Raw genomic sequence first — 23,473 nt, forward strand, 5'->3', positions numbered from 1 at the left:
CCGCTCGGCCTCTCCGGACGGCTCCACGGAGAATCTCGAGCTAACTATGTCTATGTCTACACCTACGTCTATGTTTACATATACTCTGCAAAACATTGTGACGTGCTTGGCAGAAGATACTAAAACTTAGTACATGGTGTAACGGTTTCTTACCGAACCTTTCGCGGTTGGAATGCTCGAGGAACAATTGCTCGATGCCTCTATGTGTTGTAGTCAGTCTAATCTTGTCTTTGCAATCCCTACAGGAGCGATACGCACGAGGCTGATGTCTTGTCCATTATAAGCCGTTAGTTGCGTGCTAGTTTTAGACAGGCGTGGGGAGCCGAATAGTTCATATGTGCGACGATTGAGCAATGTGACAGAGGCACCCGTGTCCAATTGAAATTTCACATGTTTCCCACAAATAAGTAAATGAACAAAAAGTTTGTTTGACTGACGTATCACTGACGAAACTGCACGCTTGCTAGGTGTACTAACGCCTGTTGTAGACTTGGAATATACTGTATTAATGCCATGGGAATTGTGATTAGATTTTTGTGAGTGGCCAAATTCTGATGTTAGTTTTGTTGCAGACACACGAACTGCATATGTCCGTGCCTACCACAAGCGTAACATTGAGCTTGGAGGGAGGGACAATCTTGGTGTTTGTGCCGTGTATAACAGCGAGGGCAAGACTTAATTCTGTTCGCCTGTGTAGTCGCCTGTTTAGCGAACTGCGTACGCGGCGTGGACGGTTGTTTACCCGGCTTGGCTAACGTAAGTCGCCGGTGCGGAATGGGGCGATCACAACTAAGGAACTCAACCCGAGAAATAGCTGGCTGCTCAAATTTATGAGCCGACAAGGTCATCGTCGGAGTGTCGGAATTTTAGTCCATGTCGCGACCGTTGAATAATCTCGTTGCAGGCAGCGTTGGAAGTCATCTTAACATAAACGACGTTGCTAATGATCGATAGTGGTATGCCGATGAAATCGTCACGGGGGATCTTCGAGTAGGAAGCGTTCGACGGCTAGTGCTTTGGGTCTTGCGTATTCATTTCAAAAGGTTAACTTAAGAGTGTTCTTCCTGTAAGAGTTGGCCATTATAGCTTGTTCGACTGAGAAGCGCGGAGTCGTGGACGGCCAAGCGCACTGCTGCCCTGCCTAAGGCACACTGCCGCCCGGAGTGGCCGTGCGGTTCTAGGCGCTGCAGTCTGGAACCGCGCGACCGCTACGGTCGCAGGTTCGAATCCTGCCTCGGGCATGGATGTGTGTGATGTCCTTAGGTTAGGTAGGTTTAATTAGTTCTAAGTTCTAGGCGACTGATGACCTCAGAAGTTAAGTCGCATAGTGCTCAGAGCCATTTGAACCATTTAAGGCACCCTACCGACTGAGCTACGCAGGCACAACTCACGACCGGTCCTCACAGCTTCAGTTCTGCCAGTACCTCGTCTCCTACCTTCCACTTGCCCTCGAAAGGCAAAGGTCCCGATTTCGAGTCTCGGTCCGGCACACAATTGTTAATCTGCCAGGAAGTTTCATATCAGCGCACACTCAAGTGCAGAGTGAAATTCTCATTCTGGATTTATTCTAATGATCGAAAATTGAAACATACATTATTTTTCTACGTAACCACCCTACGCTCTAACGTACTTTGTCCAACGTTTCGCAAGTTTTTTTGACTCCTTAGGGAAAATATAGCGTTTTGGTTGCATCTGTAACCAATTTAGCACTGCATCAATGACTTCTGCGTCGCCGGCCGGAGTGGCCGAGCGGTTCTAGGCGCTACAGTCTGGAACCGCGCGACCGCTACGGTCGCAGGTTCGAATCCTGCCTCGGGCATGGATGTATGTGATGTCTTTAGGCTAGTTAGGTTTAACTGGTTCTAAGTTTTAGGGGACTGGTGACCTCAGAAGTTATGTCCCATAGTGCTCAGAGCCATTTTTTGAGCTTCGGCGTCGTTTGCTAATTTTCTTCCCCTGAGCGCTTCCTTCAATGGTCGAAACGTAAGGAAATCGTTTCGAGCCAGGTCTGGACTGTATGACGTGTGTTCCAGCAAATCGAATCCAACTCCTTTATTGTTTCGGCCGTTTGGCAGAATGTGGCAGAGCGTTGTCTTGCTGTAGGATGACAAAAAATGGTTCAAATGGCTCTGAGCACTGTGGGACTTAACTTCTGACGTCATCAGTCCCATAGAACTTAAACCTAACTAACCTAAGGACATCACACACATCCATGCCCGAGGCAGGATTCGAACATGTGACCGTAGCGGTCGTGCGATTCCAGGCTGTAGCGCCTAGAACCGCTCAGCCACTCCGGCCGGCGCAGGATGACAGCTTTTCGCAGTTTTCCACGAAGTTTGGATCTGATTGCAGGTTTCAATTTAGTTCGCAACACATCACAGTAGTGCACAGTTTCGCCTCTTGGGGGGAAATGAGCGGCTACCACACCTTCCATGTCCCAGGATAGTGTTAGCATAACCTTACCAGTTCATGAATGACGTTTAAATTTCTTAACTTCTGGTGATGATGTGTTTCCAAACCACGCTTGCAGCCTTACTTACCGCTTCGCGATGAAGCACCCAAGTTTCGTCTACAGTAAAGATTTGAGATCCGTCTCCCTCGCGATGATAACAGGCCTAATGTTTACGAGAGACATCCATCTTTTGCGTCTTATGCTGCACTGACAGTTCTTTCGGTGCTCACCTTGTACACACTTTCAAAAAATTTAGCCTGTCGTGTAATATGGAATGCGCTGAACCATGACTGATACGTAAAGCACTGGCAGTTTCGTCCACTGTGATTCGCGCCCTCAACGACCTCCAAATTGTCCTCAGTAGTTGACTTCGATCTTTCCTCGTCACATAGGTAAGTTCTTCTCTGTTTGAAGCGCTGTATCCATTCGTTGATCTCATTTCGCGATAGACAGCTGTCACTATACAGCGCTTACATTTGACGAATAACTTCCGCAGGTTTGCACCTCCTGCAAACAAAAAGAGAATCACTGTCATCATTTCCTCCTTGGTGCAGATCGACAATGGAGCTGCCATTTTTCACGGTCTGCTACAATACAACGACTTTCACGGGAGTAAGAGTGACATGTTGCATAGAACTGTTGCAGACAATAGTTCAGCCCTGGATACTAGCAGTGCTACCAAGCCCTACGGCGAAAAATTGCAAAATCCCTTTACTTTTTGACATCTCTTCCTACAAAACGAGATAGAAATAACTGGGTGGGATTATTCTGTGAAGACCAGTCTCATGTTCATGAACTATAACAACTTATTTCTTATTATGTCTTACAAACATTTTTCGGTCAGATTTATAAGGGACAGTCAAATGTAAACCGGACACCCGTCGCAGTCGGACCATGGAATGGTTCCATTCAAAATTAATCATCATACGCGTTAAGCATTTATCCGATTGAGAGACGAGACGATCTGTTCCTCTATCGTAGAACTCGATCGGCTGCTGATGGATCCGCATCCACACTTGCACTTCCCCGTCCAATTGAAACCGACACCTATGCATGTCTTTCTTCAGATTGTCAAAGATGTGAAAATTACATGGGAAAGTTTCGGGCTGTACAGAGGATGTTGCAGTATTTCCCAACCAAATCGCTGAAGCCTTCGTCCTATTGTCAGAGTTTGGACGGGCGTTATCGTTCAACAGGATGATTCCGTCCGACAGCATTCGTGGGCGTTTTGATTTATGACTCACTGCAGTTTCTGCAAAGTGTCTTGATTATGGTTTTCGAGCCAGAGGCAAACGGGAAAACCAATAGTGCAAACATTCTACATCTCTCCCGCTAAAGAAATCCAAAGCTATTCACACACCTTCCGGTAAAGTTGCACAATAACGCTCGCCCCTACACTACCAATCGGACGGCGGCTACGCTTCAGTGACCTGTATGAGAAACACTGTGACATCCTCTGTACAGCTCGGATCTTTCGCCATGTGATTTTCACATCTTTGGCAACCTGAAAAAATAAATGCTTGAATGTAGGCAAAGTGCAAATGTAATCGCGGTTGTGGATCCGTCGGCGGCCGACCGCTTTCTATGAACAGAAATTGATTGTCTCGACTCCCAATGGAATAAACATATTAACGCGTGTCTTGATTACGTTTGAATGAAACAATTCCATTTTCCCGTTGTGGCGGATTTACGGTTTTCATTTGATTGCCCATCATATTTTGGCTCGTTGAATGACACGGAATGAAGCGATATGTATCCATTTGATACTTATTGAGCATCGTATTACACTCTCTTTGGTCGAATAATTTTTGCATCCTCATCCATTTTCACACTAGCTATGTGTGTATGTTAATGTTTTGAATTTTCACATTTACTTCGCGCATCTGTTACTGTTCTGATTTCAGGTATATGATGATTCTTTAAAGCGATTCATATTGTTGATAAAATAATAGCATACTCTGACTACGTTTTTAACGAAACACAGGTACAGCATTTAAATTAGTCTAATATAAGTAATATAATTTTAACTCGTGAAATCAAATAATAATGACATTTCATTGGAATAATGACAGTTGACAGGGAGTCTTTAACAGTCTAAAGAGCGTATCTTCAATTGTCGACCAGGGTCGACCACATTGTGCATGACTTCATGCGTGCGCAATGTTCCGCTCGCGTGCTGTCCGAGACTGGGCCTTTCTCGGCACTAGTCGGTACACTTCGGTTTTGCTGCTCCTTGTCACAACTGTTCGGTACAGCGCGACATTTCATTTAGCAGTGCGATGGGATACTGTTTCTTCTGGCATTTAGTGTGGCATTTTTCAGAGTGCGCGAATTCTTGAGCTCGGTAGATTCGTAATGCCAGCGCTGTTCGATTTTCTCTATTTGCTCGTGGTATAAAGGTAGTTGAAATGAAATGTGGCTCTTCGCTCAAAAAGAGGCAGTCCAGCGATTTATCGTCTCAACCTTTAAAAAGGAATTGGAATTGCAGAAGGAAAGGATGAGAATTCTCAACTGGTACCGCAGTTCTATAGAACATCATTTCAGCACCATGCACAAAAATTTTAAAGATTTAATTGACGATGAGAGAGCAAAAATTTACAACGATCGACAGACGATTCATACGGGATTCATTGTTCTGTACATCCAGAAGCATTATGTGCTAAATTTGCAGGCATGAAGTAGGTGATAAAATTGGTGGTATAAATTCTACATTTTCTGAAGTTACATGCATTATTGCGCTGTCAGTTGCAACAGTTTTTGAGGGAAGTGAACTACGCGTATGGAGGCCTTATAATACTACAGCAAAGTTCGTTGGTTAAGTCAAGGGACATGCTTGGAACGGCATTTCGGTTTAAAACCCGCTGTTGTTGAACTTCCGAAGGAAAAAGGGAAGCCGTAACTAAAATTAGGACATCCGGAATGGATTGCAAATCCCACATTTTAAGTGGAATTGACTACTCACTGCCACCCCCCTCTCCCCAAAACACGTTTCAGGGTCAGAACCAACTTATTTCTGATTTGCTGGGGATGTATTTCCGAGTAAAAATAAAATCACATTGTGGAAGGATCACTTTTGACACAAAAAAAAAATCATATTCCTAAGCTCATTGGCGTTAAAGGGAACGCGAATTTGAAGGATTCATTGTGGCGCAGAAAGAATATTACATCTGTATTTGACCTGTTTTCTACGCCATTTGCCGATTCAGCTGAAAGCCTTCTTGAGCATGTGCAGGTGGAACTGATCGATCTGCGATGTACTTCCCGCTTGAAAGAGAAATTATTTTACATTAAAATGTCCAGGAGTTATACGTCGTTTTCGTCGGGAAGAGCTTCCAAGTCTCCGTAATGAGATAGCAAACATGATACAATGTATTGGTGAACATATGTGTTACGTGTGTGAAAGGCTTTTTTCGTTTATGAAACTAAATAAGACACGTTTACGTGGGAACGTGAGTGACAAAAATCTACGAAATTGTCTGCATTTGTCCCTATGCCGACAGACTGTGCCACATATATACAGAGCGAGTCGAAAGTCCTTGGACACCTTCATAAGTTGGAAGATTAAAGGGAAAATTGAAATGTGATGATGGGAACTTAGGTTTGATGTGGGGCCGCAACTTTTGGAGTGAATGTCATTCATGGCCGCCATCTTGAAATCCGCCATTTTGGATTCAAGTACTTTTTTTAAAAGTGGGAAGCGGGGTGTATGACATATCAAATAACGCTCGATTGAGCTCTGGAATTTAGTGGTGTAATTTGTTTTTGTTTATCTTGTACAGTTTAAAGGTTATTAACGTTGAAAGTTGGGAAACTACCTTTATACCGATTGCTACAACACATGTTCTACGTGTTGTCCATCCCGTGCATTGCACAACTGTAGTCGCCGCAACCACTCAGACTGCACATGGAGGAGAGTGTCTCCTGCCATTTGGTCACAGGCGTGTTTTATGCGTTCCTCCAGGTGTCTCAAATCATTGATTCTCTCAGCATACACTATCTGCTTAAGATGTCTCCATAGATAAAAATCAAGGGGCGTTAAGTCAGGGGATTTGGGCGGCCACTCCACGGGATCACGGCGACCAATCCACTTCCCTGACATTTGTTCCTCCAACCATTCACGGACACCAATGCCATAGTGTGGAGGGGCTCTGTCGTGCTGAAAATAAGATGGGAAAATGACGTCAGCGTTCAGTGTGGAAGGGAACACAAGGTCCTGCAGCAGCATCAGCTACCGTGTTGCAGTTAAGGTATTGTAAATGAAAAATGGCCCAATGATGCGGGTGTCCCATATGCCACACCACACCACACCATCACCTTCGCTGGACTATGTTCTCGAATTGGGGCAACCCAGTTCGGATTTGCGTCACTCCAGCATCTACAATTATGTCGATTAACCTCCCCATTCAAAGTGAAATACGCCTCGTCGCTGAACAGTATGCCCTTGGCAAACGAATGATCCAGTTCAGCAGCCCACAGGCAGAACTCTAACTGGCAATCAGGGTCATCCTCATTAAGTCGATGTTGCATCTGCAGCTTGTAAGGATGCCACTTATTGGTGTGCAATATCCAGACAATGGAGGTTTGGCTTACTCCACATGCCAGGGGCATACAACGGGTACTTCGTTTAGGACTTTTCACAAACGACGCAACAGCCGCAGTTGCAGTTTCCTCATTGGTGACAGTCCTTGGTCGCCCTGTCGTGAACAGAGCCCGTCTCCCGGAATTTGGATCACGTGAGCCACCGTGCTGTGCGATACCGGTTCTCTGTCTGGGTGCCGTCTGTTGTAGTCAGCTGCTGTTGTTCGGTAGCTGCGTTCCCCGGATAAAAGGATGATTTCGATCTTCTGTTCACGTGTCAGACCCATTTTAGATCACCTGGAACATAGAGAGACGTAAGTTGTATCAAGGTAACTTTGAACATTAATAACTTCTAAACTGTACAAGATAGACAAAAACAAATTACACCACTCAGTTCCAAGGCTCAAGCGAGTGTTATTTGATGTGTCATACACCCCATTCCCATTTAAAAAATGACTTGAATCCAAAATGACGGATTTAAAGAAGGCGGCCATGAATGACATTCACTCCAAAAGTTGAGGCCCCACGGCAAACCTATGTTCCCATCATCACATTTCAATTTTCCCTTTAATCTTCCAACTTATGAAGGTGTCCAAGGACTTTTGACTCGGCCTGTATTTTATTTTTTCTTCAGTGTACCAAAAATAATTAAATAATACTGAAAGTTTGTTTTGTTTGTGACTTATGTTGTTGCCGGCCGGAGTGGCCGTGCGGTTGTAGGCGCTACAGTCTGGAGCCGAGCGACCGGTACGGTCGCAGGTTCGAATCCTGCCTCGGGCATGGATGTGTGTGATGTCCTTAGGTTAGTTAGGTTTAATTAGTTCTAAGTTCTAAGCGACCGATGACCTCAGAAGTTAAGACTCATAGTGCTCAGAGTCAATCATTTGAGCTTATGTTGTTGAGAAATACGAAATAAAAAAACCAAGAGGGCATACAAGATGTTCAGTATTTCTTGCTTGATTGCATCGTCATCTAATTAGGCGAGTTCGCAGTTTCCCCCTCTCCACTCTCAGCCAGGTTGGCGTGGCAGTGGGGAAAATGTGCTTTCAGGCGACAGAGATCCACAAGCATGTAACACCTCTGCACGTGAAAGATGTCTTGCTATTTGGTACTAACTTTCTATTCATCTCACGGACAATGAATGAGAAGGATGAGAGATTAGTTACCTCTGTCAGCGATATAATTAACATAACTCTATTTTCATGAATCCTATGGGAAAGTTTTGTTTGTGGTTCAAGAATATTTTCAAATTCCTCTCTGAAAATTCTTTCTGGAAGTTTTCTTGGTTCTGTAATGGATGGCTGTTCTCTAGTAGCAGTTGGTGGGTCAGGGTGACCCAAAAGCAGCTCCTTAACAGCAGAATCCTTTATTTACTTCCCAATTGTGTGCACTTGTAACGCTTTCCTGCATCAAGTGCGTGTTGGGTAGTAGGCGTCGTAACCATGGTCTGTGGCACACAATGTATAGAGGTGACGCAACTGTCTTGTGCTATGTGTATTTCAGCACAGCGGCGAGGAGACCCTGCGATGTGGGCATACTCAGGTGGCTGGCGGAATTAGCTCAGCTATGGGTTGAGGTGGCACAGCCCGTCTCGGATAAAGGTGAGGGAGCCTGATGGGAGGTCATAGAGACCTGAATCTGGAAAGCAATCTCTAACACTGGTTGATGCCTAGTGGCTCGGTGGCTGGGAGGGCCTCAGTTCAACCCTTGGCCCCATGGCTAGTGGACGTGTAACCACTCCGACTTCAGGCCGTAGGTGGCCCATCGGGATCATCCGACCGCCGTATCATCCTCAGTTGAGGATGCGGATAGTTGGGGCGTGTGATCGGCACACCGCTCTCCCGGTCATTATGATGGGTTTCTTTGACTGGAGCTACTATTCGGTCGAGTAGCTCCTCAGTTGCGATCAGGAGGCTGAGTGCACCCCGAAAAATGGCAACAGTGCATGGCGGTTCGATGGTCACCCATCCAGGTGCCGACCACCCCCGACATCGCTTAACTTCGGTGATCTCATGGAAACCGGTGTATCCACTGCGGCAAGGCCATTGCCCTAGTGGACCTGTTAGGATGACAATTGGATAGTGGTTGCCTCGTGGCAGAAGGCCATATGACAACAGATGCTGACTTGATGACTCACTAGATGAAGAGACTGTCCTGATGGCCAGATTTATAGGTGTTAAAATGGGTTTCTGGTAGTGTGGCCGCAGTATCAGGTACGTCGCATGCCAAAGCGTCCCTGGTTTTAACAATTCGCTGGTCACCGATCGACAGGCGGGCTGCGTCGTTTAGGCGGCTACCACGCCATAGTGCTGTACCAGCGTATGCCTCTCTAGTGACAATGAGCCCTCGATGGAGACTAAGTGAATGACTAATTATTTTCCTTTATTTCTTTGCTACAACATTCACAAGAACACTCCAGAATAAAACTGCTATTTTATCATTATCTGGATGACTACTGATTGATTTCATAGATTCTATAATGATTCTTGTTCGCTCCTTCTTTTATCTACAGACGGTTTGAAAATGCTTATGTTTCCTACCTTAACTTTAGGGAAGGAAATTGGTAGATGTTATTTACATTTACAGACCAACAAATGATTACAATTTCAGAAAAAAATGGTTCAAATGGCTCTGAGCACTATGGGACTTAACATCTGAGGTCATCAGTCCCCTAGAACTTAGAACTACTTAAACCTAACTAACCTAAGGACATCACACACATCCATGGCCGACGCAGGATTCGAACCTGCGACCGCAAACTGAAGCGCCTAGAATCGCTCGGTCACAAATTTCAGAAAAAAACTGGATGATTTGTTCAAGAGCAAGAGCTTCACAATTTGAGCAAGTCAGAAACGCATTGGTCCACCTCTGGCCCTTATGCAAGCTGTTATTCGGCTTGGCACTATTGGATGTTCTTCTGAGAGATATCGTGCGAAATTCTGTCCGATTGGCACGACAGATCGTTAAAATCCCGAGCTGGTTGGAGGACCCTTTCCATAATGATCCAAACTTCCTCAGTAGGGGAGAGATCCGGCAACCATGCTGGCCAAGGTAAGCGTTGGCAAGTACGAAGACAAGTAGTAGAAACTCTCGCCGTCTGAGGGTGGACACAGTCTTGCTGAAATGTAATCCCAGGATGGCTTATCATGAAGGGCAACAAAACGGGGCGCAGAATATCGTCGACTTACCGCTGTGCTGTAAGCATGCTGCATATGACGACCAAAGGGGTCCTGCTATAAAAAGAAATGGCATCCCAGACAATCACTCCTGGTTGTTGGACTGTATGGCGGGTGACAGACAGTTTGGTATCCCACAACTATTCGGGGCGTCTCCAACTGTCATCGGCTGGAATCTCATTGACTGGAGGAGAACTGTCGTCAGTGATGATGAGTCCCCCTTCGAACTTCAACCCCGACGACCAGCGAAGGCATCAACGCCTTCCACTAGGCCACTCTTTTGGCAGCAAACGTAAATTTGTACAGTGAAGGATAGCAAGAGAAATATCTCGCAATGTATCTGAATTCCAGCATTCAGGACATCAGATAAATATTGACAAAAGTTAATATGAGTATTTTGATTAAGTTAAAGATCTTGAATCGTTTATTTGCCTGTAAATGGCCATCATGCACCCATACATCAAAATTAATTATGTATATGTAGCTTTTGAATTGACTCGTCCCACGTCTTTTTGACAGAAATGGTGGAAATTGTGCATGAGACATTTCTCAATAACCAACCGATACAATTAGAGTCACGAACTGAACATTCGGGGGTGTCTGTTAGTTAAAAATGCAACTATTTCACTAGCAAAGCACTCATGTGACGTATTCTGGACGCTCAAAAATAATTATATCCGTTTGTGTGGGTGAACTGTCAACTTGTTTGAACTGCAACGAATTTCACTGGCTGAGACAAGGGGAACGGGTTTCTCAGACTTCTGAATACAGCTATTGAGCTGTCTAAAGAAGAGTTAGAGGCTCCGGTTTCGAATCCCAACATTAACATCCAGGAGAGTGATATGCTAAGCAGATGACCCTGTAAATGCGACAGGTAGTGAAGCAGCGGCCAGATGCTTGTTCAAAGTACATCTAAATCTACATCTATACTCTGCGAATCATTGTGAATTGTATGGGAGAGAGTACGTCCCGCTGTACCAATTATTATAGTTTTCCCTCGCTCCCTTCACGTATGGAGCGCGGGAAAAATGATTGTTTAAATGCCTCTGTGTGTGCTGTAATAAGCTAATCTTATTCTCGCAACCTTTATGGGAACGATATGTATGGGGTTGTAGTATATTCCTTGTGCCATCACTTAAACCCGGTTTTTGAGACTTCGTCAATAGACTTTCTCGAGATAGTTTACATCTATCTTTAAGAGCCTTCCGGCTCAGTTCTTTCAACATCTCAGTGACATTCTCCTGCGAGTTAAACAAACCTGTGCCCATTCGTGCTACCCTTCTCTGTAAACGCTCAACATGCCTTACTATTACCATTTGGTATGGATCCAACACACTAAGACAACATTCTAAGATGGATCGCACGGGTACAGTAACTTACAATAGAGTAGCGCTATTGAATTGGTTTTATAGAATAACTTCACTGATGGCCTCTGAAACTGAAATACCGTGAAGGTGGCATACAGAAAACGTCAGATTGACGTGAAGTATAGCAACTCCTTGGATATGCAAATGATTAGCGACAAAGATACTATGAGTAAGTCCGTCGATATTCTGTATATAAGGAAAAATTATGCACGGACTTTCTCACCCGCAAGTCACATTTGGGTCTTGTTTTGCAAAAACATCGTTTTGTGTCTCATGTTAGATGGAGTAACGTCTGCCAGCAAATGTCCGAATCTTATAGTAGCATAACGATGAACTGTTAAAACTGTTTTTTTTTTTTTGTTCGGCGATATTACGGCTGATGTTGGTAGGAATACCATTACTGTCGTGTGTGGATGCACTCGATGGATTTAAAAGAAACGATTTTCACCGCCATACAGGGTCTCAGCAGGCCCAGTGACTAGTACCCTGGAGGACAAGGATACACTCCGAGACAATAAAAATGATGCACCACGAAAAAGTTATCCAAGTGGGACGTAAATCGGTAGACGTGATGTACCTGTATAGTCAAACGAAAGATTATGATTTCCTAAAAAAACTGGAAGATTTATTCAAGAGAGAGAACTTCACAAATTGAGCAAGTCAGTAACTTGTTGATCTCCCCGTAGCCCTTATGCAAGCAGTTATTTGTCTTGGAATTAATTGACAGAGTTGTTGGGTATCCTCCTGAGGGATATTGTACGAAATTCTGTCCAACTGGTGCGTTGGATCGTCGAAATCCCGAAACAGCTGGAGGGACCTGCCCATAATGCTCCAAACGTTTTCGAAGGGGTAGAGATCCGGCGACATTGTTGGCCAAGGTAGGGTTTGGAAGGCACGAAAAGAAGCAGTAGAAACTCTTGCTGTGTGCGGGCGGGCATCATCTTGCTGAAATGTAAGCCCAGGATGGCTAGGATTGAAAGGGAAACAAAACGGGGGGTAGAATATTTTCGACATACTGTTGTGCTGTAATGATGCCACGGATGACAACCAAAGGGGTTGTTGACATCCAAGACCATCACTCCAGTCTGCCAGGTCGTGTGGCGGGCGACTGTCAGGTAGGTATCCCACCGACGTCTGGGCTATCTCAAGACATGTATTCGGCCTGGAATCTCATTGACTGTCGCCCATCATACGGTCCGAGAGCCAGGACTGATGGTCTGGGGTGCCATTTCATTTCATAGCGAGATCCTCTGGGTGTCATCCACGGCACCGTTCCAACACAGCGGTACGTCGACGATATTCAATGACCCAGTTTGTTACCCTTGATGCCAAGCAACTCTAAGCTTAATTGAAGGAAGGTAGTGACCGCCCACACAAGGCAAAAATTCTACTGCTTGTCGTCGTGCTTGCCAAATCCCATTTTCCACAGCAAGATCGTCGGATTCTGTCCCAGTTAAGAACGTTTGAAGCATTATGGCCAGATCCCTCCAACCAGCTTGAGATTTTGACGATCTAACAAGTTAATCGACCAGAATTTGGCACAATATCTTTCAAGAGGACATCCAAAAACTCTATCAATCAATGCCAAGCCGAATAACTGCTTGAATTAGGGCCAGAGGTAGAACAACGCCTTACTGACTTGATCAATTTGGAAAGCTCTTTCTGTTGAACAAATCATCCATTTTTCCTGAAATTGTTATGATTTATTTGCCTGTACACGTACCCCACATCTACCGGGTTCCGTCTCTTTCGGGTAATTTCTTCTTGGTAGATCGGTTTCTGTTTTCTATCTTAGAGTTTATCTTTCGCTAGGTCGTGCAAGGTCTTACAGCCAAATCACGTACCTCGAGTAGGGAAAAGAGCTTGTTTGTAACGAGACTGTCCTCATGGACACAGCGATGGGACTGTCCTCATGCCGACTAAGACTTTCCTTAACGCTGCAGCAGAGAAAGGCGCACCAACAGCAGTGCGCCCAACAGATCCACTTGTCTCAGGAGAGGCACCAGATCGTCTTTCTAGACGAGTTCTGCTTCTGTACACATTATCACTTATCCAAGAGTGGAGGGCCCGAGAAGAATTAACGTTGCCAAGTTATATTCGTGATGGTTTTATGGTGCCATTAGGCACACTACTCAATCATCTCTGATCTGCACAGCCATAAGCTACATTTCCAATTTCTTAAGACCGGTGGCTGTGTCTTATCTTCTATGTCTCCATGAAGTAATCTTTCAGAAAGATAAAGCGAGACCACCTGCTGCTGTGCTGTCCCGATCTACCTCGACACAGAGTGTGTTTGACAGTTACCGTGGCCACCATGTTCTCCCGATACCTCATCCATCGTAAACGTCTAGTCATGGGGTGCCGAGAGTCTGGCTCACCACCAGTACCCTGCTACTACGATTTAATAACTCTCGCATAGATCTGAAGCATCATGTAATGACGTATGCATGCATACCTCTTATCGAAATTCAGTTCAACTCGATGCGCAGTAAGGTTAGAGTTATTGTTGGTTCCAGAAGTGGTAGCTCTTTGTGTTAAATTTCGCATCCTGTACACACTTATATCAAAGGAATGGCGGTCATAACTGAAAGAACCGGTTTTCGGTTACACGGGGGCTTTTCGTCTCCACATTAAACTTACTATTAGAACCGCTCAAAATAGCCGAATTGTGAAATAACCGATTTTCGGTTTTTATTGCTATTACTACGAGTAATAAACGTTGACTGTGAACAAAAACTGAAATATTCTAATGGAGGTGAAGGAGTAGAAGCTATCGATCGATTTGGGGTTGAGGCTGTGGCCGAAATTCGTTTCATTGCCTCCAGGAACCATAGTAAAGGTGAAGGAGACGGGAGCAGCGCCAGATAGAGGGAAAGGTCACAAGTTGGTGACCTCCCTGCATAATCACTTTCGGATGCTATAATTTTTTTTCCCTGAAGAAACCACAAAGTTAAGGATTCACTAATTATCCCAAGTCACGCCAGTAAAATTAAGAGGGTTGGAACTTTAATAGTGGTAACTATTTATTTATAGTTCGTGCAAAACAGCTACGTATTTCAAAGTTTTACTGACGTTCAAAGTAGTGACCAGCATTGTGTATAACCCGTTGCCAGCCATGTGGAAGTCGTAGGATGCTCTTAGCAGTTCCAGTTGTGTTGACAGTTCGAGCGGCGCGGTCTATTGCCCGAAGAATTTGTAGCATTTCTGAAGCGAATGCCATAAAGTATTTCCTTCAGTTTAGAAATCGAGTAGAACTCACGAGGCCTTAAGTGAGGGGAGTGCAGTAGGTAATATAGCACTTAACAGCCTTATCAGTCAAACAAATCAGTAACAGCTTGCACTGTACGTGCTTGAGCATTGTTCTACAAAATGTTGGTCAAGTCCAGCAGGAAGTGTCATCACTTCTGTCTCTAAGCTGGTCGTAGGATGTATTCCAAAAATGAACAGCATAGAGACAGAAGTGATGACACTTTCTGCAGGACCTCACCATCATTTTGCAGGACAACGCTCAAGCGCGTACAGTGCAAGCTGTTGCTCATTTGTTTGACTGATGGGGCTGCTAAGTGCTATACCACCTACTGCACTCCCCTGACTTATGCCCTCGTGAGTTCAGTTCGATTTCTAAACTGAAGGAAACTCTTCACGGCATTTGCTTCAGTGCTGCTAGAAATTTGTCGGGCAATAGACCGCACCGCTCGAACTGTCAACACTAATGGCACTGCTAAGAGCATCCTACAACTTCCACATGGCTGGCAACGGATTATACATAATGCTGGTCACTACTTTGAAGGTCAGTAAAGCTTTGAAACTCGTTGGTATTTTGTACGAGCTATAAATAAGTAGTTGCAACTATTAAAGATCCAACCCTCGTATAATTATAAAGGTAGCAATGAAATTTACCTTCTCTTTCAACGAACAGTATGGATGTTTTTTCCTTACATGATGTCGCAACTTTGTTGTGGCTCCTCCGATTATTAATCTTTTAAAGTCGACAACGAGGTCATTAGAGTAATCTTTTAAAGCAAATGGAGCACTGTACTCCATTGCCACCGAAATTCGTAAAATACATTTCTTCCAAACTAGGGATAATATCACTCTGCAATCCAACGTTCATCCGAGGACGACAGCGAGAAACTATTGTATAGATAGGGGAGAGGGCAAGTTTTGCACACCGCACGTACCTGCGTACTGTCTAATAGTCAGCGCCACACGATCACAGGAAGTTTACAATATTGTCTCTACAATGCTCTACCGATCCTTGTCTCATACTTCTTTTGCTAGTTTCTGAGTGTAGACGGTGTTATTAAAACAGGGTTGATTGATTTCCCCAATTTCTGTAAATATCCAATATTTCAAAGGAATGGAAATTTTACGAATGAACATTACTCTTTTTAGTAAAAAAGTTTTATTTAAAAACCAAAAATTTTAGCACTGATGGTATGGCAAATTTATATGCCAGTTTTTTACCCAGTTGTTAGTAAAAAAAAAAGAAAAAAAAGACCTGTTATAACCGGGACCAAGCAAATACTGAAAAATATCCGTTATTCACAAATAAAGGGCCAACGGCCTTGCCGCAGTGGTAACACCGGTTCCCGTCAGATCACCGAAGTTAAGCGCTGTCGGGCTGGGCTAGCACTTGAATGGGTAACCATCCGGTCTGCCGAGGGCTGTTGGCAAGCGGGGTGCACTCAGCCCTTGTGAGGCAAACTGAAGAGCTACTTGATTGACAAGTAGCGGCTCCGGTCTCGGAATCTGACATACGGCCAGGAGAGCGATGTGCTGACCATACGCCTCTCCATATCTGCATGCAGTGACGACTATGGACTGAGGATGACATGGCGGCCGGTCGGCTCCGTTGGGCCTTCATGGCCTGTTCGGGAGGAGTTTAGTTTTTATGCAGCACTAAAGTACCGTCACCAGTTTTAACTGATCAGTTTTTCCCATCTCCACCATATCACCTACAAATATGTTCATGTACTTTTCCTGCTGTGCCGTATACACACAATCAGTATAATTTCGTACTTTGCTGTCCTTCGGGTTGTTGCAACATTGATGGCCTCAGCATATCTCAGTATTCAGTATAAAAATGTGCTTCAGTTACTCTTTTTGTCTGCCATTTGGTACCCGTTGCTTTAGCGGCAGTCTCTGCTCGCTGTAGCGTGTTTAGTCGCGAAAAGAACAGGAATGTAGTGGCCGTGCTCTGCCGCAGGCTTCCTGTTGGCCTATTTTGTGGGTAAGTTGACCGGCCTGCGGGTGCTGTCGCTGCTGTGCGGCATCGTTCCTCTCGTGTTCTTCGTGGCGTTCTTCGCGATGCCCGAGTCGCCGGTGTACCTGCTGGACCGCGAGAGACGCGAGGACGCGGTCAAGGCGCTGCAGTGGCTGCGGGGGCCCGCCACCGACATTTCGCAGGAGCTCGCCAGCATGGACGAGGTGAGGGCCGAGATCCCGCCACCTCACTCTGTCACTGCCAGCACTGTGCTGAGCAACTAACCCTGGAAGTCTGTGGACACTAACTACACGACAAAATTAATTTCCCTCTATTTCTGTTCCTTTGAGTCACATAACTGTTCATGAAACGTTTATTTCCGTACATGACAACGAATTTAGAACTTAGACACACAATTAAAACTTGTCACCCACAGGAGACATCACCCTAATATTGTGTAACACAGTCTCCATCCCTCATAATAGTTCCAGGGAGGAAGAGTGTCCACAACCTTTTTTGGGTATATCATGTCCATACGAAGACGCTCATTCGTGGGTATTTCGAGGGATGATCAATAAACGCTGAGACTGATTTTTCCGTTTAGCTACCGTGATAGTTTTCTATCTGTACCATGAATATTTCAAATGGTTCAAATGGCTCTGAGCACTATAGGACTTAACATCTATGGTCATCAGTCCCCTAGAACTTAGAACTACTTGAACCTAACTAACTTAAGGACATCACACAACACCCAGTCATCACGAGGTAGAGAAAGTCCCTGACCCCGCCGGGAATCGAACCCGGGAACCCGGGCGTGGGAAGCGAGAACGCTACCGCACGACCTCGAGCTGCGGACCATGAATATTTAAAAGAGCGGATTTTTGTGTGTAATGTCCATAGGCAGCAGCACTCTCGAATCTATGGGTTCTATGCTACTGGCATTAAAATTGCTACACCAAGAAGAAATGCAGGTGATAAACGGGTATTCATTGGACAAATATATTATACTAGAACTGACCTGTGATTACATTTTCACGCAATTTGGGTGCATAGATCCTGAGAATCCAGTATCCAGAACAACCACCTCTGGCCATAATAACGGCCTTGATACACCTGGGCATTGAGTCAAACTGAGCTTAGATGGCGTGTACAGGTACAGCGGCCCATGAAGCTTCAACACGATACCGCAGTTCATAGAGAGTATTGACTGGCGTATTGTGACGAGCCAGTTGCTCGGCCACCATTGACCAGACGTTTTCAGCTGGTGAGAGATCTGGAGAATGTGCTGGCCAGGGCAGCAGTCGAACATTTTCTTTATCCAGAAAGGCCCGTACAGGACCTGCAACATGCGGTCGTGCGTTATCCTGCTGAAATGTAAGGTTTCGCAGGGATCGAATGAAGGGTAGAGCCACCGGTCGCAACACATCTGAAATGTAACGTCCACTGTTTAAAGTGCCGTCAATGCGAACAAGAGGTTACCGAGACGTGTAACAAATGGCACCCCATACCATCACGCCGGGTGATACGCCACTATGGCGATGACGAATACACGCTTCCAATGTGCGTTCACCGCGATGTCGCCAAACACGGATGCGACCATCATGATGCTGTAAACAGAACCTGGATTCATCCCAAAAAATGACGTTTTGCTATTCGTTCACCCAGGTTCGTCGTTGAGTAGATGCAGCGTCAAGGGTAACCGCAGCCACGGTCTCCGAGCTGATAGTCCATGCTGCTGCAAACGTCGTCGAACTGTTCGTGCAGATGGTTGTTTTCTTGCAAACGTCCCCATCTGTTGACTCAGGGATCGAGACGTGGCTGCACGATCCGTTGAAGCCATGCGGATATGATGCCTGTCATCCCGACTACTAGTGATACGAAGCCGTTGGGATCCAGCACGGCGTTCCGTATTACCCTCCTGAACCCACCGATTCCGTATTCTGGTAACAGTCATTGGACCACGACCAACGCGACCAGCAATGTCGCGATACGATAAACGGCAATCGCGTTAGGCTAAAATCCGACCTTTATCAAAGTCGGAAACGTGATGGTACGCATATTTCCTCCTTACACGAGGCATCACAACAACGTTTCACCAGGCAACGCCGGTCAACTGCTGTTTGTGTATGAGAAATCGGTTGGAAACTTTCTCCATGTCAGCACGTTGTAGGTGTCGCCACCGGCGCCAACCTTGTTTGAACGCTCTGAAAAGCTAATCATTTGCATATCACAGGATCTTCTTCCTGTCGGTTAAATTTCGCATCTGTAGCACGTCATGTTCGTGGTGTAGCAATTTTAATGGCCAGTAGTGTAGTTCCAGGGATGAAGAGTGTCCACAACCTTTTTTGAGTGTATCATGTCCATATGAAGACGCTCATTGATGGTTATTTCGAGGGATGATCAATAAAGGCTGAGACTGATTTTTTCGTTTAGCAACCGTGATAGTTTTCTATCTGTACCATGAATATTTAAAAGAGCGGGTTTTTGTGCGTAATGTCCATAGGCAGCAGCACTGCCGAATCGATGGGTTGGTAGTAATGCATTATTTTGTAGACGCCCTTTACATTTTATGGACCAGGCTATTATGGACCATGCTATAGAGGTGACTCGAGACCAGTAATACGGCGCAACAAATTTTTGTGTTTGTTTAAACCACGCAGCCATTGAAAATTACGCAAAGGTGCAGCAAACTTACGTTGACGCACTACCTCGTGCGACAGTATTTAGCTGGTTCAAGGACTTCAAAGCGGGCCGATTTGTCTGTTTTAAGCAATGTGGTCCTGGTGTTTCGGCTTCTGCTGTGACTGAAGTCAACATGAGCACAGGTACTGTGATGGTAAGTTCCAAACAGCTGAGGTCATCGGTCGGTAGGATCACACCCTACTTAATCTTAGACTAACTTACGGTAAGGACTACGCACACATCCATGTCCGAGGGAGGACTCGAACCTCCAACGTCCGTGAGGATCAACGGGTAACGTAACGTAACCTGATTGAAGTGAGGCCGCGCGGCTATCCCGCGCGGCCAGGTACTGTGGGCGTCCATGGGGATCGATGGGTAACGTAACGTAACCTCATTGAAGGGTTGAGAATTGTATAAGCCAGTGTCTTTACAAACGATCATCTCTATATGATCCGTGTTTGTGCCCGTTGGGTCCCACGTTTGTTCACTCCCGAACAAAAGGCTGTGCGAAACCTTGAGGTGCTGCGTCTCTTTGCTGATGGAGGGGATGCGTTTCTAGAATCGAAATCTCTGGTGATCAGTCATAGCTGCGTCATTACGATCCTGAAGGAAAACAAGCCATCACAGTGTGGAATTCGCCATGTTCTCGGATACGAAAAAGCCGAAAGTTGTTACATGTGCAGGAAAAATGATGGTTATCACATTTCCTGACTGTCATGGCATGATTTACTGGCATGCAGTTTCCCCTCACATTAATGTTACTGCAGCACACTAACTGAAGAAGCACATTGGAAGAAAACGACCACAACTTACTCGGATTGGCTGGCGACTTCATCATGACATTTTTCAGTCTCATGTTGCAAATCAAGTCATGAAGTTTCTGGCCTTATAGCCCCGATCTCCCATCCTGTGAATTTTTTTTATTTCAGTTACTAAAAGCAAAGCTTCAGGGAATTCGATTTGAGAACTCTGAAGCATTGCTGAAGAAAGGAGAGGCGATCTCTAGTGCCTGACAAAGAACGGCCTGTGGTATGTACTCGAGGACTGGCAGAAGCGCTATATAAAGTGCATTCAGGTAGGAGAGGTACTTTGAAAAAGATCATGTAAATATTGAAATGGAGTAGTAAAGTTTCAAATAGTCAAAGACTGTTTTCTATGAGGTTAAGACTGTGTTATTCAGAAGGCCAGTCGAGAAGTGACAGAGTGCCTGAGTCTTCGTCGAACCAGGAACGAATGGGTGCAGCATTGTGTCCACACCATACTCATCATGAAGATGTAGAAGAAAAGGCAGCGCTTAGTAAGCAAACATGTTGAAATAAACATCCTGCTTCATGTTCACTGTAAAATGAATGAATGGGTTCTAGTACTGCCACGAAAAATTACCCCAAAACTTCGCAGATACACCTCCGACTGGGATTACATTTTCCATTCTGCGGGATGAACGCCTCGTTAGGCCGTCGGTGCACTGGGAAACTTGCGTCATTTAATTAAAAAAAAAGTAATACCGCGACTCATAGGACAACATTAAAAAATTCTAGTCTGCTTCTGACTAGTTTCTGTATTGTTTGGCCCATTGAAGATGTGCAAGTTGCTATGAGAAATGACCTTCCGTGAGGTACTCAACTTCAAATGTCCATCGCATACAGTTCCCATGGCGATGTTCGCTCGGAACATAATCGAGATGGACTGACACCAACAAGTCCAGTCTGAAACCGATTGTCAATGACGGAGACGTGACACTCGTCTCAGGCCCATGTCGGTTACGCTCCGTTTTTCGACAATGTTACGCAGCTCCGAGTGGTACACCATTGCATCTAGACATGTTAGACAGTGCGTTGGTACACCAACAACTAAGGCAACGTCGTTCGCTTTCCACCATTGCGTCACCTTTCCAAGTCACCCATCATACCACAGTGATTCCGTACAATAGACTGGCAGATACCCGGTACGCACCAGTTCACTGCCATGACGTAAGGTCAACGGTGGTTCAACAACAACAACAATTTAACACAATTATAATGTGTGGCTACATGAGCCACATGTGGCTCACACTATTTAAAACCACATAGGTATAAAAAATCGTTTTTCAAGAAATGATTCAAACACTTCATTTGATTATATTAGCTACATATAATATTACTTACATTTTTTTACTTGGTCTGACAATGTTCATGAATAAAGATCTTGGAATATTCTACTTCTTCAACACAGCAATGTCAATGTCACTAAAACACTCGTTACACATAAAAATGTCACATTTATTGCATTTAGTGCACACTTTATTAGCAGCTCCTTTATTTCTTCTGTTCTTCGCAGGCGTTTATAACAGCCCAAACATCATCTTTGACTGCTCTGCCTTGGTCCCTCTACTGTCACAAGGCGATGGCTGCTATCTTCGTGGAACGGTTGTAGTGTTGCTCGTGGTTGTGGATCTTTAGAATTCAATAGCAGTAGAGTCAAGCGCCCCCTGAAGGGAATTATTTATATGTGAGACTTGGATCCTTGGTTTTGCCAAGTTGTACAGCACTTGAGCATTTACAAACATGTTCCAAAAACGATTTCAAAAACGATCTCTCTGTACCATTTAGCCATACGCCGAAGTTAGGAATCACCACGGCTACGAGTTGTAAAAATATTGAGTGCTACGAACATGAGAGTGTTCAGTGGAGCCACCACTTTTAAACCCATAGTTTGAAATGTATTATCCGTGAGCCCTATGAGGCTCACGAGGCCTCTAAACACAACTCTGCATGTGAGCCAGTTATGGCTCACGCGACCCACAGTTCAATGTATGTGTGAACCAAATATGGCTCACGTGTCGTTACAACCCGTGTAACTGTGAGCCACCAGTGGCTCACGTGGCAGTCAATGTGTTAAAGAACGAGAGTAATAATGTGTACGGTCAGCTGATCTTCTTCATCTTTGGATCTGTATACATACGAGAGCCGTTCAATAAATAACACAACACCTTTTTCTTCGGCCAATGTTTATTGAAAAAGTGTTGTGTGACATCGTGGAATATTACCACTTCAGCTTCTATAATTTCTTGAAGTCCTGATACGTGGCGGCGCTATACGTAGACATGACGTCTGTAAAGGAGGTGCCTTCCAAGCAGAGAGCTGTCATTGGGTTTCTTTAGGAAGAAAATCAGGTCATTGAAGGTCGGAAGACACGAAGTATGTGCCACGATGGTTAGGAGGTAATTTGAAGCCCACTATCTCGACTATGTGTCCATTGTCTTCACTACTGTCTACTGAGACTGGCAGTGAACAAAAGCGCGGTGAGTCGTTGAGCAACGCGTCTGTCATCATCGCAACAAGGTCGCTCAGACCTGTCCGATCTCCCACGTGCCGGCCATCCGCACAGACCTGTGACTCCTGCAGTGATGGAATGTTCGGACATTCTCATTCGAAGTGACCGACGGATCAAAATCAAACACCTCGCTGCTCAACAGGATGTCTCTGTTGGTGGTGCTGACAAATTCGTCCGCCAGTTGGGGTACTCAAAGGAATGCGCTCACTGGGTTCCTCGCCGCATAAAAGAAGACCATAAAGAGTAACGAAGGCCCACCTGCGTGGAATTCGGTTTATCACTTCGAACCGGAAATCCACTGAGTGACGCCACACCGCCTGTCACTGAAGAAGTAGTTCAAATGCGCACATCAGCCGGTAAAGTCATAGGAAAACATTAAATTTTTCACATAGAAATAATTACATTAAATAAAAAAGAAGGGAATCAAGGTTTTTACGTGGAGATGCATTTAACAATTGATAAGATGAATTTGATATTGTAATCTGGTATTTGTAATGAAAACTTTATGCAAGAAGGCGGGTAATGGAAATTGGGTCTGATCATTTAATACTACGCTGGAATTCTGTGCCATGTGTTTGTTGATGTCCATTATTTCCAGTAAGCACTCCGTCGTCAGGCCACGAGTGGCCTGCCGGGACCATCCGATCGCCGTGTCATCCTCGGTGGAGGATGCGGATAGCAGGGGCGTGGGGTCAGCACA

General features: G+C 45.1%; 1 protein-coding gene and 1 pseudogene across 1 annotated transcript in view; both read left to right on the forward strand.

The window, feature by feature from the left end:
* The window catches only part of LOC124788595 (facilitated trehalose transporter Tret1-like), a 59,842-nt gene that overhangs the window by 6,912 nt on the left and 29,457 nt on the right, over positions 1 to 23,473 (forward strand). Inside the window, exon 2 of the mRNA XM_047255865.1 lies at positions 16,783 to 17,003. Coding sequence (XP_047111821.1) covers positions 16,783 to 17,003 — 221 coding nt within the window. The remainder of the gene's footprint in view (positions 1 to 16,782; positions 17,004 to 23,473) is intronic.
* On the forward strand, positions 16,132 to 16,249 carry LOC124790620 (annotated as a pseudogene).

The sequence above is a fragment of the Schistocerca piceifrons genome, chromosome 3 (genome assembly GCF_021461385.2).
Source record: "Schistocerca piceifrons isolate TAMUIC-IGC-003096 chromosome 3, iqSchPice1.1, whole genome shotgun sequence".
Taxonomy (NCBI): Eukaryota; Metazoa; Arthropoda; class Insecta; order Orthoptera; family Acrididae; genus Schistocerca; species Schistocerca piceifrons.